The sequence below is a fragment of the Pomacea canaliculata genome, linkage group LG7, assembly GCF_003073045.1.
Source record: "Pomacea canaliculata isolate SZHN2017 linkage group LG7, ASM307304v1, whole genome shotgun sequence".
NCBI classification, from domain to species: Eukaryota; Metazoa; Mollusca; class Gastropoda; order Architaenioglossa; family Ampullariidae; genus Pomacea; species Pomacea canaliculata.
Window position 1 is genome coordinate 29926133 of NC_037596.1, and position 17577 is coordinate 29943709.

At 37.6% G+C, this 17577-nt stretch overlaps 1 protein-coding gene and 1 long non-coding RNA gene across 5 annotated transcripts; both read left to right on the plus strand.

Annotated features, from left to right (window-relative positions):
• The first annotated feature begins 589 nt into the window (after positions 1-589).
• Positions 590-6923, plus strand: LOC112567613 (deleted in malignant brain tumors 1 protein-like). The gene is made up of 7 exons (XM_025244307.1): positions 590-1005; positions 3710-3860; positions 4375-4544; positions 4900-5041; positions 5569-5717; positions 6411-6477; positions 6920-6923. The coding sequence occupies exons 1-7, from the start codon at positions 810-812 to the stop codon at positions 6921-6923; spliced, it is 879 nt and encodes a 292-aa protein (XP_025100092.1). The 5' UTR covers positions 590-809.
• Positions 6924-8947: 2024 nt separating this feature from the next.
• On the plus strand, positions 8948-10922 carry LOC112569384. 4 transcript variants are annotated; one of them, XR_003100382.1, is made up of 4 exons: positions 8948-9149; positions 9351-9387; positions 9908-10222; positions 10802-10922. It is a non-coding gene; the product is annotated as an uncharacterized LOC112569384 (long non-coding RNA). The 4 variants fall into 4 exon arrangements; XR_003100384.1 differs by having other exon boundaries at positions 8958-9149; positions 10058-10222; XR_003100383.1 differs by lacking the exons at positions 8948-9149; positions 9351-9387 and adding an exon at positions 9482-9496.
• The last annotated feature ends 6655 nt before the right edge of the window (positions 10923-17577 follow it).

Genomic DNA, 17577 nt, shown 5'->3' on the forward strand with positions numbered 1-17577 from the left:
CTACTAAAAATTACATATAAAAAAGTCCTAACTACGATCTATAACCTTTCTTGAAACAGATATTCCAGTATAGACAATCCTTTTGGTCCAACATTAGAGGATGACCAGGGACACTACCAGGAAGGGGGGAGGAAGGAACAAGGTGGCCTCTGAGTAAGAAAAGACTAACAACTTTCCCGAATGGCATGCTAGCGAGAGGAGATGTTAAGTCCAGACTGTGGTACATGGGAGAAAACCAAACCTTGTTGGAACATTACTAGTTTAGACTAAGCTGATGTGATCCCAGCGACTTGTGAAATATATATATATATGATAAATTTGAGACAAAAAGAAGCGAATTCTTTTCTTAGCTTTAAATTCTGCGGCATAAACAATGACGCGGCTTGTTTGGAGATTTATTCTGATTTTTTAAATTTTGATTGATATTGGGATGAGTTCCATGTTGAAATTTTATCCGGTGCTAACTGTTCACATCTCAAAATCCAAGCCACAGACAGCTGAAGCAAGGTCAGGAGATGGAACACACACTCTCATCATGACCAAAACTACACGAAATGTCTACGATGCAGCTTTCAAGTTTAAGGGGATCGACCTGGCCATTGACAAAGTTGTATATATTCGCGGCTTATAAACCTGCGTGGATTGATTGTTAATAAACTAGAGAGTTTACAAAATTATTGGTTGTGTATTACATACAGATGGTTGAATGTGAGCTAGAAAATTGATGCATAGCGGATGTACATAGACGGACTATCCACACAGATTTATGAGTTTTCATTCGATCACATAAACATTGGGAGACAATCATAATGAGAAGCTTTTCTCAGTTATTTACATCCTTGTTGTCTGACTTAAAGCATCCACACTGCGGTCTGTGCTCAGTGTCAGCTTTCCAGCCAGACTCTCCTCACATCCTCGTCTTCCTGCAAGACATCGCAGCTAACATCATGATGCGCTCGGTCCTCAGTGTCTGTGTGATGTTTACTCTTCTACTACAAGGTTTGAGTAAGTACTCAATAATGGTTTTTCTTAATATCGTTATGCTATGATGCTGCAAGAAGACCATGCCACCCGCTGTAGTACCCGTGTGATGACCGACCTTTACAGCATCAGTAAAGTCAGCGGCATGACTGTAGTATCACGTTACCCTGACTAGTCTCCCCACTAGCTCGCTTGCAACATCCTGCGACATACAGGCCAGACATGGTTCATCTATTTCGATACTTGCATAACGGTTGCTGGTCATCATTAAACCGTATATAGTGACACTTGTTCTATGTACTCGGAAACAGATGCACTGAATGTATGACAGCAAATAGCGGCCACATTTTTAGTGTCCTGCCAGACTGACAAAACACACTGACATTTCCTGACGTCAACACAAACAAAGAAAAGACAACCTCTTATTTCTGATAACATGTCTACCAACCAGCAAGTGTCAGTCAACAAACACAAGAAACTCAGTAAATAGGACGTCAGCCACTGTCATCTCACTGAAAATATCGACAAGAACAGTGACAGAAGCAACTCCATCAGCAAGGGGAATAATGCAACCTAGGACGATATTTGAATTCTTAACTGGAATGTTGATGGAGTTTTACCAAAACTAGGTATCACGGACTTAGTTGAATACCTATAGTATTTCGATGTGCTATGCATAACTGACAGTATATTGAGACCAGCCTCTAGTTACACCACTTTACCGACTACTGTTTGTATTTTGCTCCGGTTACGAAACTGTTATTTTGATGTAATCAGGACAAGGATGTCGTTCAATCTGTTTTATGCTTTAGATTACATCTGTGCATCCAACGAGCTGTGTAAGGAAGAGATATTCCAGTCTTTAAAAGTCGAAAATAGTAGTGAGACCATCTGCCAGCCACTGACAGTGCGCATGACACGAACAGACCGCGAGAACCCACGTGGAAATTGAAAATAGACCGAAAAAGTAGTTTGGCACGGTGACAGAGTAAATCCTTTTTAAGCAACACTGGACACGGGAAAAGCCAGAGACGAACTTGCAAATGCGTCCTGTGAAATAGGGCAAAATGTGAATAAATCTATTGGTCTGTTCGTGAGCTGCCTACAGGTAACCCAAGAAAGCAATCAGACTGGTTTGACCAAGAATGTACACAGGCATAAAAATCGGCTAAACCTTGTTTACATAAATACAGATGTCAAAGGTCGGACCAGTCTTTATCAATCTGTAGAGGCAAGGCAACAGTGCTGGAGGTTAGTGAAGGAAAAAAATAGAATATATAAAAAGGTAAAAGCAGAGAATTTGACAAAGCCAATCAGTTACCCAAAACTGTTTTGGGAAGTAATAAAATTATGTTTGGGTAACACAGGGTGACAGGCTCGTTCTTAGCCCCCGCGGGGCCCGAGGCAAAGGGCATGTGCGGGGCCCTAACGCCACGATCACACGGTTTTAGTTGGGATCTAAAGTCACTTTTTTCCTCAGGGATATCTCGTCTTTTATCATTGACAACACGCTGCATACAAATTACAACATAAGCCTACGATTAATTTATTTGTAACGTTCGTCAATAGGTTACATTAGCCTAGTTACCATATCAGTCAAAAGCGCGGGGCCCTAGGCAGATGCCTCGTCCGCCTGCCCCTAAGCACGGCCCTGCAGGGTGAAAGTATTACAAAAGATGAGTGGATGAATCACTTTAAAGAAGTTTTCAAAGATAATAACCTTCATATACCTGATGTTGATTGCACAGATTTTGATAATCTGCCTGGAATAGAGGAACTCAATGAGACCATTAGAGAGAGCGAGGTACATACCGCAATACGAAACCTCAAGTTGCAAAGTGTGTGGCACAGATAAAGTGTTAGTATTAGCCGATGAACTGGCAGTTGGCTTTTCAACTAAATATTTTTAGCCAATTTTTCCTATCTTGAAATGTATATGTACATAACAGGAATCTATAATTGTAACCATCTATAAGAAAGGCGATCACGAGTGCCTGTAACGACAGAGTTATCTCCCTTCTAAGCGTGGTCTCATGCGTCGGTGTCCTTTATTACTTTTATGTTTGACATAGTTACAATGTAATATAGAGAGGTTTATATAAAGCAAGGAAGGTGCTTTCTCTGTAATGTCTAATACAGTGATGCCCAACCTTTTTCGGCCTGCGGGCCATATCCATTTCGGACAGCCGTGTCGCGGGCCACTTCACCGCAAAAATACTAAAAGGAAAAAAAAATAGAGCAGATACCATTTTTTATTAGAAACAAGTTGTACTTACCATTAATTATGTAGTAATTAGTGGGATATTTGAAGTTGTTTTCCCGAAACGAACTTCTGAATGTCCGGCCTAATCGTAGAGACACCAAGTCGGAGAACTGAATCGAAATGTTCGTCCATCGAAAAAAAAGATTGAGAGACGCCCCTACGTGGGGATAAATACTTCTTCTTCCTTTTTTTTTTTTCGTTTTTTAAGGAATTCTTTTATTACTAACATGCCGATTTGCTGCACTGTGGGCAGAAGTTTCGCGGGCCGTAGGTTGTGCATCCCTGGTCTAATACATTTACTTATTCATTCTAGAATTTTTACTGTTAGGTACAGTAGTTTTTATAAATTGGACATGAGAGTGTCTTACTTTAATCAACAGAGGAACACAAATGTTTTGATGTTCAAGTCTGTAGGTAATAATATTTGCTGTAACTCTTTACAAATTCACTTTCATGGTTGATTAGATGCACAGAGTGAAGTCCGGCTTGTGAATGGAACTGCCCCATGGAATGGTGTCCTTGAGGTGTTGTTCGAAAGAACGGTGTGCACAGTGTGTGACCAGAGGTTTAGGAAACAAGATGCACAGGTGGTCTGCAGGATGCTGGGCTTCAACACGTGTGTAATGTTTTGTGATCTTATGTGTAGTGCAATTATATTTGTTTTTTCATGTTATATTCACGATAAACAGATAATATACTACAGTTTCTTAATAAGTCATTTTACTTTCGTCTTATTCTAATTAATGAGCTGCATACCCATTCCAGATAATCTTTTTATATAAGATATAATAAGATAAAAATTTTGATGCAGAGGCACTTGTGTGTGTGTGTACGTGTGTGATTTGTTTACAAACATTAAAAAGGGACAATTAAGTAATATCAAAAGCAAGTAGACATAAAATAATGAAACAAGTTCATAAATATGTCGTTTGTACTGATTAAAAATTATTGACTTACTTAGTCTATAATTAACGACAGATAATAAAAGCAATCCGTCTCCATGTATATGCAAATTGCTTTATAAAAAAAAGTGTTGATTTTGACTGCATCTAGTGTGTATCTATTAAAATAAGTCGGTACAGTCTATAGATAAAAACAGACAAATGCACAAACATACCTTTGTCAAACAGGTCGCAAGTTTATACAGCGTCGCTATTTGTAGACATTCGGAGCTACAACCATATCAGGTTTGACGAACTGAGTTGTACAGGCGAGGAGACCAGCTTAGAGATGTGTAGTGGTAGATGGATTAGCTTTCTCCCCCGGTGCTCCTATGTCATTGGTATCACATGCAACTCACGTAAGAATCTGCTGTTTATATTCTGTTTTTTGCTGTGTCTTATTATATATCCTGAATGAAGAACAAGAAACATTGACGCCTTTAGTATTTTTTATGCAAGAATTCCTTATAAAAGAGATATCACGCATGCAAGACTATCTAGAGATTAGGTAGATGCTTCTGAAATTAAGAAAGGATGTATTTTCACAACAAATAAAATGTTAGACTTACCAATATTGCAACGCTTCTTAATTCTATAAATGATTATTGTCTTTTTGTTGATATAGAAGTCTTTTGTCTGCTCAGATACTGAAGTGACAATGCACATGTAGGCAAACTTATAAAAATTTAGTAAATATCTGACGGCTTGTTACAGAAAACATACAAATAAGATTGATCGTCATGCCACCTAACAGACGACAGGTAGAGATAGACATCGGAGTTGGTCATTGGAGGCCAGTGTGTGTGTCGACTAACAACATTGCCAGGGTCGTCTGTAGACAGCTCGGCTTACCATGGTAAGTTCTTTTCTCCTGTTAGTGAACGAGTCTGTGGAAAGAGGATGAATACATTCTACTGAAATTACACAGTTTAAGGGAATGAACTATGAACCTTGCTAATCATTAAATGCTAATTTTGAAACTTTACATTTTACACACACAGCTAAACACATGTCTAAACATGTTCACATGTTACTCCATCCATCCATTCATTCTTTACTTCCAATCTATCCCTATCACTTTAAAAAGAAAATGCTTGACATTAGCTACTTCAGGTGTAAAAAAATAAATCTTATATATTTATATAGTGGAATAAATAAACGCCTGTAATATAGTTATGTTCTCATTAACAGTATATCTATCTACATAAATACTGGTCTATGAATGCTGACTGTCGTCTGAATTATACCATGATCTATTTATTTATTTAACCTTGCACAATACAGATACATAAGTTCTTCTGGATTAAGAACACCTGAAGCATTTTAATTAAGCATTAATAATTATTGGAACAATTGTTGCAAAAGGTATTCTGCAATGTTTAGGCTTGGTGCCAGGACGTTTTTATATGAAGACTTTTCGATGCCTGGTCATTTTTCATCTTGCCATGGGAATGAGACTAGCATCGCTGAGTGTCAGCATGAGATATCTAGTGACAGAAATTGCCAGGAATACACCATCATTTGCAGTAACTGTAAGAACTTCTATTTTATAAAAGTAAAACTCATCAACGTGTGTACAATTTGTATGTTAGGTTTAACACCTGAAACTACCTGTTTTGCATATGAAATAAAGAAATAAAATACTGTAATTATTTCCAGTCTCATATTAGGCTAAATGTTTAAATGGTTTCCACAAATGCAACCAACTAAAGGGATGCAACTTTGTATTAATAAAAACCGCTTCGATTGCCTCTTTAACAGTATATGTTTTACTCTATTATTCTAGTTTCATTTGAAATTCTTTTTATAATCTAAATTTTTTAAAATGCAACCGGTGATAAGTCTTATCTATATACTCTCCTACCTTTTCATTCATGTTATGATAAACCTATCTAACCCTTACTGTTTTTTCCCCCGTCACTTCATTCAATAATGTTAAGTTTCAGTCTAAGTCTGATATAATTTTAGGAACCTGACGATATGATAAAGATCGTTTATGTGAAATAAAGAAAAATAGATGATTGTTCAGAAAAAAAAAAACTAATAGCTTTAATTTTTTAATGCCATGAGGAAACAAAGGGGGCATCGTTGCAATATTTAACTGTGGTAAAGAGGCGTTTGTTCATTATTAAATATTTAGTTACCAAACAGTTACATCTTTCTGCGGAGGCGACTTAATTGTTAGTTTAATGTCGCTAACAGTTTCAAGTGTTTTTATTTTACAGATCTTCTGAACATCCATACAAACAGTAGCAGATATCCCTTAATGCAGGAAACAAATGCTACTTTAAAGTGTGAGAGCAATGAGCGGTCTGATGTAATAAAGTACACGTGGCCAGAAAATGCAGGCGGGTTCCCTGATGGCAGTAGCCTGATCATCACTAGAGTGACCAGGGAACATCATGGAAGCCGAGTGAGGTGTGAAGCGATGTACAGTGATGGTGAAGTTGTCTCCAGTGACAGACTGCAATTACAGGTTTACTGTGAGTATTGCGATCCAACGACAATAAATGTTATGAATAAGGCCACTTAGTCATCGACAGCATATAGTATCTTTACGCAAATGAGTTTCAAGTTTATCATCTCACAGAAATAAAGTGCTTCATTTACAAGCTGCATACCTTGATCTTCTCTCTATTTTTTTTCTAACCTACATGCAAGGTTAACTGTGTTTGTATGTTTATATGTGTAGCCGTGTACATGTTTCGACAGAAACTGCTACTTTTGGTTTCAGATAGATGTTATTAAGTAAAACCTAAGACATTGCCTGATGTATAGATGATACTGGAGTGGAATCACGTTCTATCGGCATGTTTACAGATCGCCCTGTTATCAGGATAACACGGAGTGATAATCAGAGTCAGCCACTGTCCACCTACTCTGAGGTCATCAAGGGTCACAATGTGACGTTTGTGTGTGACGCTGACAGCAACCCGCCTCCTGCTTCCATCACGTGGTCAGGGAAAGTAAACAGCACTACTGGGGAGCTACACATCATAGCAGCACAGCAGACGACACATGACGGTAACTACACCTGTACCGTGGTGACTGAGACAGTTGATGATGATCGTCTACCACTGATGACATCTTACCATTCTGCAATCATCGTTAAAGGTATTGTTATCTTTCCCTTTTGTTTTTCTCTCTCTTCTCTTTGCGTTATTTACACTTTAAACATTTTTTTGTGTATTTGTCTATACAGCTTAATAAATTTGGAAAACAAATTAAGTGTATGTGCGAAATATCCAGAAAAGTCTACCTTTTACGCTTTAAACATTTTGTAAAGAGCAAAAAGACATAAGTTAAACAGATACTTTTTCCTGATCAGGCTAGCTTGTTTTATTAAATGTCAGTAAGAATTGCATGTATTTTTACAGTTTTTGTCAACATCCATATAACCAGTAGCAGATATCCTTTAATGGAGGAAACAAATGCTACTTTAAAGTGTGCAAGCGATGAGCGGTCTGATGTAATAAAGTACACGTGGCCAGAAAATGCAGGCGGGTTCCCTGATGGCAGTAGCCTGATCATCACTAGAGTGACCAGGGAACATCATGGAAGGCGAGTGAGGTGTGAGGCGATGTCTAATGATGGTGAAGTTGTCTCCAGTGACACACTGCAATTACAGGTTTACTGTGAGTATTGGGATCCGACGACAATGAATGTTATGAATAAAGCCACTTAGTCATTGACAACATTTAGTCTTCAAGCAAATGAGTTTGCGGCCCTATGCTCGACTGGGGGTGACTAGGATCAAGAGAGATTACTTGAGTTAAGAAAAAAAAGACATCTGATTCACTGTCAAAAAACTTTATATTTGAGCTGCCACTATTAGTGAGTCTAACCTCTTTCTTTGTGTGTGCGTGTGTATTTGCGTGCAAGTGTCAACAGAAACACTTCAGGTTCATACACTTGTCGAATTCGATAAATGAGATGTGCGACCAATCACGTGCTATCGGCTTGTTTACAGATCACCCGGTTATCAGGATAACACGGAGTGACAATCAGGGTCAGCCACTGTCCACCTACTCTGAGGTCATCAAGGGTCACAATGTGACGTTTGTGTGTGACGCTGACAGCAACCCGCCTTCTGCTTCCATCACGTGGTCAGGGAAAGTAAGCAGCACTACTGGGGAGCTACACATCATAGCAGCACAGCAGACGACACACGACGGTATTTACATCTGTACCGTGGTCACTGGAACAAACGGTGATGATGAACGTCTGCCACTGAGGGCATCCTATCTAATTACACTGATCGTTAAAGGTATATTACACACACACACAACAACAACAACAACAACAACAACAACAACAACAACAACAACAACGACACATTGTTCGTCATGAACCAGCTTTTCACCAACAACAGTCCTCTTTCACTACAAGCCTTATTACCAGAAACATTTCAAGCCTTACCGCCGTATTTGCCCGTTTTGTATCGAAGACCGAAATCAACTTTATTAAGAGAGAGCTGAGGTAAGTAAAGTTGTATGTAATCACATTGTCGGCGGCCTTTATAGACACCTTAAAGTCACGTGGGATGTTGATTTGAGGTTATTGGTTCTATATACATGTAGACTGATTTTTATTGCATAGTATAATACAATTTAACTTTATTCATTTCCAGAGGCAATTATCTTTAGAGCTGTTAAGATTTAAGAGTATGGTCCTTGTTCACCTAGTAGTGGAGCAAATTAAACATCTTTTACCTGAAATTTTACAAAATCTTTACAGGTTATCACGTATGGTTCTTCGAGAAATATAAAAAGACCTGGAATATTTAACATATCAGTTTGTTGTATCTATAGTTGACATGGCTACAGGTGGCTACTTATTTCTAGAGCACACCAAATAAGCGACACGGACATTGAGTAAAAGATGTTTTCAGTGGAAATTGAACATCAGCAACATGTTTCCAGAATTGTTCCTAGCATTTCAAGAAATAGAAAATTAGTGAAAAGGTAAGTCTTTGCTCCATTTTGCGTTTGCCTTGCTACAATACTTTTCTTTCATTTAGTTTACGTGTTCCAAGCGCTACTCCATACACACACAAAGGAACATGTGAGAGTGTACAGCAACAGCAACATACATGTTTGTGGTAATGTGTGTTTATTTAAATTTTTCCTTCTATTCCCACTGTGACGATGGTTTCGGAAAAGAAGAGGCACGGATGACCTGCAAGATGTTGGTCTTCGACAGGTGAGAAATATTTGATGGTCAAACTACAGGTTGCAAGTCTTGATGTTGGAATCGTTCACGTACAGAGAAGGCTCGGGCCTCATCGTCCTTGACGACCTGAGGTACACAGGTGAGGAGTCCAGGTTAGAGGAGTGTGACTATGAAGGATTTTACAAACATGATTGCAGTCACATTGAGGACGTTGGTAACATCTGTAACACCCCTTAGAACGACCTATTCCTATCTGTTGGTTTCCTGTATGACATGTTTTTGTAACTTTGCTGAGAGAAACAAAAGGAGTAAAAGAGATATTAATTAAACTAAAATTAACGTATTTCAGATGTATAAAGACCCTTTATTTACCTACAAAAATGTATAAATGGAACAGGTATTTTCATAGCAAATAAATCTGTGAGTTTTCTTTAAAACATATTTAAGACTTCAGACAAGAGTGCACATGAGGATTAATATTTTTGCGATATATTATTATCTTGATATATTGATTTCTACGTTTTGTGACTAATGCTGTTTGTCTGTACAGGATAATACGGTCACAGGAGGTTATACAGGATAATACGGTCACAGGAGGTTACATAAAAAGGAAGAAAATAAGATACTATGAAGCAAGTTTCTGGTTTGATATGCTTATTTCACATGTTTATGTCCTGAGAGCCTATTAATTAATCAACAGGAAGATATAAGAGCCGTGTGACAAGAGAAACACATTCAGGGAGGAAACAGTCGGCAGGAGTGCGTCTGGAAGAAATACCAGCTGGAGGTGTGATGAACGTGTATCATGAAGAGAAAACTGACCATCGTGGAAAGAAGACCCGAAATGAAGACAAAGTTGATTCTTGTGAGGCTCTAAAAATAGTCACATGCTCTTTTAATAATAAAGTGCTTAGACGGGTAATTTGTACCTAGATATAAAATTGTATTTAAAAAGGCGTAAATACATCTTGAATTTGTATATATTGTTGAAATATTTCATATATTTGCATAGAACTTGACAAAAATGTCTTCATACATCCTACTTCAAAGTGTTGGTACACCCTGCATTTGAAATAATATTTGTATTACCAGTTTTGGAGTAAAAATAGAGTACACAACGTTTCATTTTTTTGGTAACCTGAGGAATAAAAAGGATTTGATTGTAGGTATTTGTTCACAACACTTTAATGGTAGGGATACTGGTAGAAAATAAATCCTTTATCCAATTTTTTAAAGATACAAATTGGTGATCTTACGTTAAAAAGATGTAAAACAAAGAAATGTTTATCTTTCCCTATTTTTCTGTGCGAAGTTCTATTTTGTTCATCCGGTCACCAAGTGCAAAGGTCACAATGTTTGATTTGTTATCGCTTAAGACCACCCGATAATTGAAAGATTGGTTGTAGATGCTTTATTTCGTTACATTGATATTTCTCTGCTACAGACCCAATCTATGTCAACACTACCGAGCTTGCCGAAGAAAAAGAACACATCTACAGCAATGTTTGAAGTGTCTGCAAGTGGAAAGGCAAAGGAGTAAATAACACCAGAACTGATTTGAAAATGGCAAAAAAAAAAAACCCCAAAAAACAAACACAACAAGACAAAGCATGTACTACAGAATAAAATGCATATTGCATTGTGCGAATGATGTGTCAAGACATTATAATTTATAGTTTAGAAGAGATATGGATATATCTAACTAGAAAAAAACAGTAACCTTAAGGAAAATGAAAATTTTCTTTTAATCTTGTTATTGCACACCGAAAGAAAACGAAGATCTGTTTAATGTTATAATTATGTAGTTATCAGTAGTTAAGATAGTAAATGTAAATTAAAACTGTTAGTTAATCTAAGTTTTAGAATATTTTAAACACTTTTTAACCCTCTATGTAAATAAATAATTATCCTTTAGTCAAACGTTTTGGCTTCTTGTTAATGCCTTCTGTATTTTGAACGTTTTTTTCATATTAACTCTTTCTTTACGCGAGGCTAAAGGCGGTCAAACCCCCTGTACACATGAATTTACCCTTTTTTAAAAATTATTAAAAACTAACTAAACAAGATAGAAGAACAATTTAAACTGATTATGACAGATCAAAATGTGTAGAAGTGGAACAGTTTACCTTAATGTTGCTTGAGAACTCACTTTTATGATAATCCAACCAAAATTAGGTATATGAAATGAAGTTTTGAAAAAGTTTATTCCACATTTTAAACATGGCGGCGCCCGAAATTCGGGAGCAAAAGAAAACCATTTTTACTCCATTCGTGGTCAAATTCTCTTTCATCTGAAGCAGGAATCTCTGGAATGTTCTTTCTGTTCTTATTTGACGTTTTAGATGGATGAAGTTCACGATCGTGTACAATCGTAAAGTACAGGTAGTGTAGAATATCGGCGAGACTTCCGTTCAAACGTACGTCCTTCGTCATGTAAGGGAGATAATTGTGTTCAGAAATGCTTAAACTATCTTATTTATCAAGTTTTTCTTTTAAACCACGAGCTATATAGGCCTTTAAAAATTACAACAATTCATCAGCGCAATGTGTATACTCCGTAGACAAGGAGCGTGGCAAGATCAGCCACCCGTGTTGAGTGAGTAAAGAAAGACTTAATAAACCTGTTTCAAATTATGTACAAGTATGCTATTTAATATATCATCTGTAAAACCTTTTTCGATCTCCTGTTTGCTGGCATATATGCATGGAAATGCTTGTTATTTTCATGCTTAAAAGTTATCAGTAGACGTCTAGAAACAGTCCGAAAGTGTTTGAAAGGGTTGAAAGATAAAAAGTAGAAACGGATGGACAATGCATGTCTCTGTGATATTAGTATCAGTATTTATACATGTACATTAAGTCATGTACTAGGATGTTTAAGAACTGCACATAATAAACAATTTTCTTCTTATCACCATTCTATGTGTTTTTAAACTGGAATACATGAACGACAAAAATTAGTGTGTTAAAATTATTTAAGGGAAGATAAGGCATTTTGCCTTGAGACTGATTTGCTTATCACTTTTGTCTAACTAGGGATTTTTACTTCCCTTTAAGTAAAACAGAAATCTTTCTCCTACTTTGCCCTTGTCTCCTGCTTCGTACGGTCACTGGTACAAAGACAAAATTTACTTCAGTCAAAGATGCCTCCTTTATACAAGTTGTGCTACCACCTGTTGGGTATTTTTTTCTGTTAAGCGATTTCAGTTATCTCAAAGATTTAAATGGGTAATACTAAAAGTGGTTCATATTTTGTAAAAGAAAAAAACGTGTGTTCATACATGAATAGAAAGGTTTTTAGGGTGTGTATAAGCGCCATTCTCATTTTGTTGGTGGTGCTGCAAGCGGCGGTGTGCTTTATATGTATCTGTGTGTCTGTGTATATAAAAGGTCTGGAAGAATTCTATTACTGCGCTATGTATTGCACGAAGAAGAGTTTAATATCAAGACAACAAAACTAACATGGTACACCATTAAACAGTATACAGTCAAATCTCCCTACTATGCCACCTACCGGGACCGAGAAAAAGTGGCATAGTAGAGAGGGTTCGTAAAAATGGCTTTATTTGTTCAAGTTACCCGTCAGTCCAAAGCAGGGGTGGGCAATTAATTTTCCCAAGGGGCCGCATGAGAAATTGGGATGGTTTTAGAGGGCCGGACTAATATAGTTAACTCAGTTTTACCTAATACTGTATCTATAGTATATATACTTGCGGGCGGTCCGGTCAGAGACAGGAGGCCTTTGCCCAGGTCTGGTCCAAAGCTCTCAAGAATCGTCGGCTTCGCTAGCTGTCTCCTCTCATTTTCCCCCTCACCTCTTCATCCTCCACCCCTTCCAACCACATCCTCGCACCTACATCCTGTCGCTAGTCGACCCCCTCACACCTTCCCTCTGTCACGTGGCTGTCACCCGGCCAGCGACCACCACCCCCCCACATTGCCAGCCTCCACCCTCCCTGTGTGCGTGCTATTTTCCATCCCACCCCACCTAACTGCGATGTCCCACACTACCGTACAGTATAATAATCGAGCACTGCGCGGAATTTCACAACTTGTGTCTTTTAACAGTCACAAAAAAGTGCATATGTAGCGAGAGTCTGGGTGGCATAAGTAATTTTTTTTTTACATTGAATTTATAGTCGGGACCGAGCAAAAGTGGCATAATACCGAGAGTGGCATAGTAGCGGGGTGGCATAGTAGGGAGATTTGACTGTATATGTATATTCGGAAACGGGAATGCCAGAACTAGCTTTCTATTGTTTTCAATGCTTTCTGATAAAAAAAAACAAAAAACAAACAAAAACAAAAACAAAGATTGAAGACAAAGGACACATTCTAACTGATGTAATCTTTTGTGCCATGCAAGGCAGTGTGCTTCGTTTAGCTTTGTTCATACTCTTTATTGAAACTCGGCTGAATAATTGCCATTTAACAAAGCAAGTTTCAGTTCGCGGAACTCTGTGCTCTTCTCTCAGGCAAACAATGATGAGCGGATGTGTCAGAAGTCTTCCTCACACTTTTCTAGTCACTCGTTCAAGTGGGTGGTACTGGTGAGCTGAGGAGATATAATAGTTTCATGGACTATACACTTTTGAAAAGCTTTTATCTCAGGCAAACAAGCTGACTAGCGGATGTATAAGAAGTCTTCCTCTTTCACGTGATGCTTTTTCTGCTGTCCACGTAGATGGTACTGTCGAGGAGAGACAAGAAGCTTGAAGGAATACACAAACTCACATGGCAGTATGGGTAGAGCTACGAGAGTGAACTGTGCAGTAGTAACTGTGTAAAGGTAAAATAGAGATGACTCATGAATACAAGTCAAAGAACTTACGAGAGCAGTCGCATTTAAACTACTAGTTTAACAGCTCCACAACTGGTTTGGCCAGCTCTCTGTTGACCTCATCTACAGTAGCGATGATAAGATGCCACTGAAGTCATCTGTCTTTGAGTAAAGAAAGACTGAAGGAGAACTTTCGGTAATTAGAGAGAGAGAAGGCAATCATTTAGTTGACTTAAATAGAAATTAAAAAATTGATCTAGAAAAATAACTTTGTATCTATATTGCTTCAAACACTAAGGGCAAAGGACTGTTTTCAACGCATCAGCACTCTTCCTTGTAAAGAATCTTCCTTTTCTGGAGTCGGCAACAGAAAAATATAAAAAAGATGATACAAAACTATATTTCTGAAATTTGTCCTAACCGCCAAAGACTCAGAAATACGAACTGTAATCAAATCGAAACTGAAATATTAAAGACAAAGCTAGTACTCAAGTTGGGGATGAGGGTGAAGAGTTGAAAGAAGGTCGCAAGGTAGTCCCACTCGACCCCGAGTGAAAAGTTTGTCAAACATATCAGAGGGGTTAACCGGTCATTCCTGGTTACCAGGAACACTTTCACTATCAGCACTGAATCCAGTAAAGTCAAAAACCAACCACCTCCAATCTGTTGAAAAACTAAATTAATAGAAAAGAAAGGAAAACTTCCTTACATATATTTTTTCTATGCATAAGATAATCATGTACAATGGCTACCTACACTTATAATAAGAACACCCAAAAGAGAAATATAAGCAGGTTCGATATAGTTTCGACCACAACAGCCTGCCAAAATTGAATAACAATTAAAGTCTTTCTTTCACATTAAGAATACAATGTAAGTAGATCACTGACCCAAACTATCGGACGAAATACAGATTATCTGTCCTCTATCCTAGAAAAAAGATTAACAAAGCTCTTGACATAAAATACAATAAATTATTTTACACAAACACATATGAGTCCTGATGAAAGACTATTAAGTCACATCGGTTCTTAGATTCACAGGCATTTAGAGAAATGAAAAGCAAACAAGTCAAATGGGAAAGCTTGGAATTTAGTGACACGAGAAATTACAGTTGTGTTGTATATCAGTGCTAACTGATAATTACTTCAAAGGTGCAGGATATAGATCTTAAAATGGCTTATTGTGATTTTCTGACGTTGAAAGAACCAGACGACTGAACACGTGACGTAAAACAAACTGATAAACATCACAAGACCGCCAAGATTTTGCCACCACGAATTCCGACTACAGGAATGTACACTACGTGTACCACACCTTAAGTTTTCTTTCTTGAGCAGAAAGTTGATTCAAATTTTAGTGACATGCTAAAACTTCACAAACTCCGCACTTCGATACGATTGAAGCGCTACAAGAACACAAAGCTGTCACCTGGATGACTTTTTCAAGAAAACTACACAAACAACACAAAAGGTAAGAATTTGACTGTACAGCATCTATCTTATCAGTTGCTAATTTTTAGAATTATTGTCGATTATTCGTAATTGTCACGAAACAGTAGGTAGGGCTGTAGTGTGGTTTGCACGTCTGCTTGTACTTTAGGAATGACGTCACTTCTCTCTAGGAATTGCGTCATTTACGCGGGAGCGGATTGGAGCTTAGACTTGTGGTGGCTGTGAGGTGTGATTGGCTGTAGTGTGTCATGTGGCTTGATTGACGAATGGAAGCTTGTTGACAGAAAGATCTAGATGCCAGCTCAGCGTTTTTGGCTAGAAACTTCTGGGGAGTGACGTCAGCGTCTCAGTCTTTCGCATGTGGCTCTTGTGGAGTAAAGTTGTCGGAGGTCGGCTGAAGGCTGTCGAAGTACCAGCAGCTGTTTGATGAAACCAGTCAGGGATGGGGAGTAGCTGTAGCTAGGCTACAGCTACTGTAGCTGGCTACAAATTTTGTAGCTTGTAGCTTAGCCGGCTACAAATTTAAAAAAAAGTAGCTTGTAGCCGTAGCTACATTTTAGAAAGTAGCTGTAGCTTGGCTACATGTTGGCTACTTTCACGACCATTCGTCGACAGCGTGTCAGCAAGACGACGACAGACGTACACTGCTCTCACTGCTCGGTGTCTTGACAGCCAGACACCCACGTTTCTCGAACGCTCAGTAACCGGAAGTACTGTGTCGTCCAAGTGGCGGGAGCGGTATTTTGTTTCATTTGAAAAACGAAGATGGACGTACCCATTAATTTCCAGCCTTATTTGAATTTTTTTACATTTTGCGAAGCCACAAAATGTGGGTATAGTTTCAAATGCAAGAATTGTTGAGAGATTGTTCAGTCTGGCAGGACTTATCATGACAAAGCTGCGCACTAGGGTGACAGACAGCAACTTCGAGGACAAAGTTCTGGTCAAATTCAATTCCATGAAGGACTAAAAGAATGTAGATTTGTTTTAAGGTTACCGGTACACTCCAAAAATTAAAATCCATATTTTAAATATCTTTAGGGGTTTTTAAATATAGAGTAACAAAATAACATAAATATAGCACTTTAAAACTGTTTTTGAGTACCTAAAGTGAAAATTGTGACTTTAATCAACGATTTTGTTTCAAAACGTACAAGCATTTAAAAAACAAATTTACACAATACCATAAGTCATATACCAAAGGTTTTGGGTTTTTTGTAAACTAGAGGCACTGATAAGAAAACTGATGCATACGGCGTTTTGATATCTCAAGATTTCTAGGAGATATAAAAAATCAGACATGGTACCCCCCCCCCGACTCAGTGTGAATGTGGCAATTAATATTTAGAAAATATTTAGAAAAATGTTAATTTTATCAAAAGTAATGTTTAATACCATATTCTCAAATGCATCACTTTGTAGCTTATGCATTTCTAAACAAAATTGCAAAATTGTACTGCTGTAGCACAAGCCAGTCTTGAGAAATATGTTTTTTATAGTTTAGGACTGGATGTCAAAAACGACAAACAGAGAAATTCAAGCTTAAAGATTTAAAATAAATATATCTTGTATCAGATCATTTTTGAAAAATATATTTCAGTGTTTATATGCTACATTTGACATCCTACTATATAATTAAAGCCTATTCTAGTATGCCAGGACTATACTTTTCACCCTATCAGCTTTTGGAAACAATTAGTTTGTGTTCCTTTCTTTGTTTTCAGTGTCAGTGTTAGAAAAAAATGCCTTATGATCTGCTTGCCTAAATTAGATTAAGCAGTGTTTTACTTATATTCCATGCAAACTCATTTATTTCAATGGTCTGTTGTTCATTGTCACAGTATTGATAAGAGGTTGACATTTTTCATCACCACATAACCTAACTTATTGAAAATTCCACCAGGTACCTGATACTTAAGCATCTGTTTAGTTTTCATTTCTAAGTAATAGGGAACAAATAGTTATAGAAAACAAATGTTTATCGGA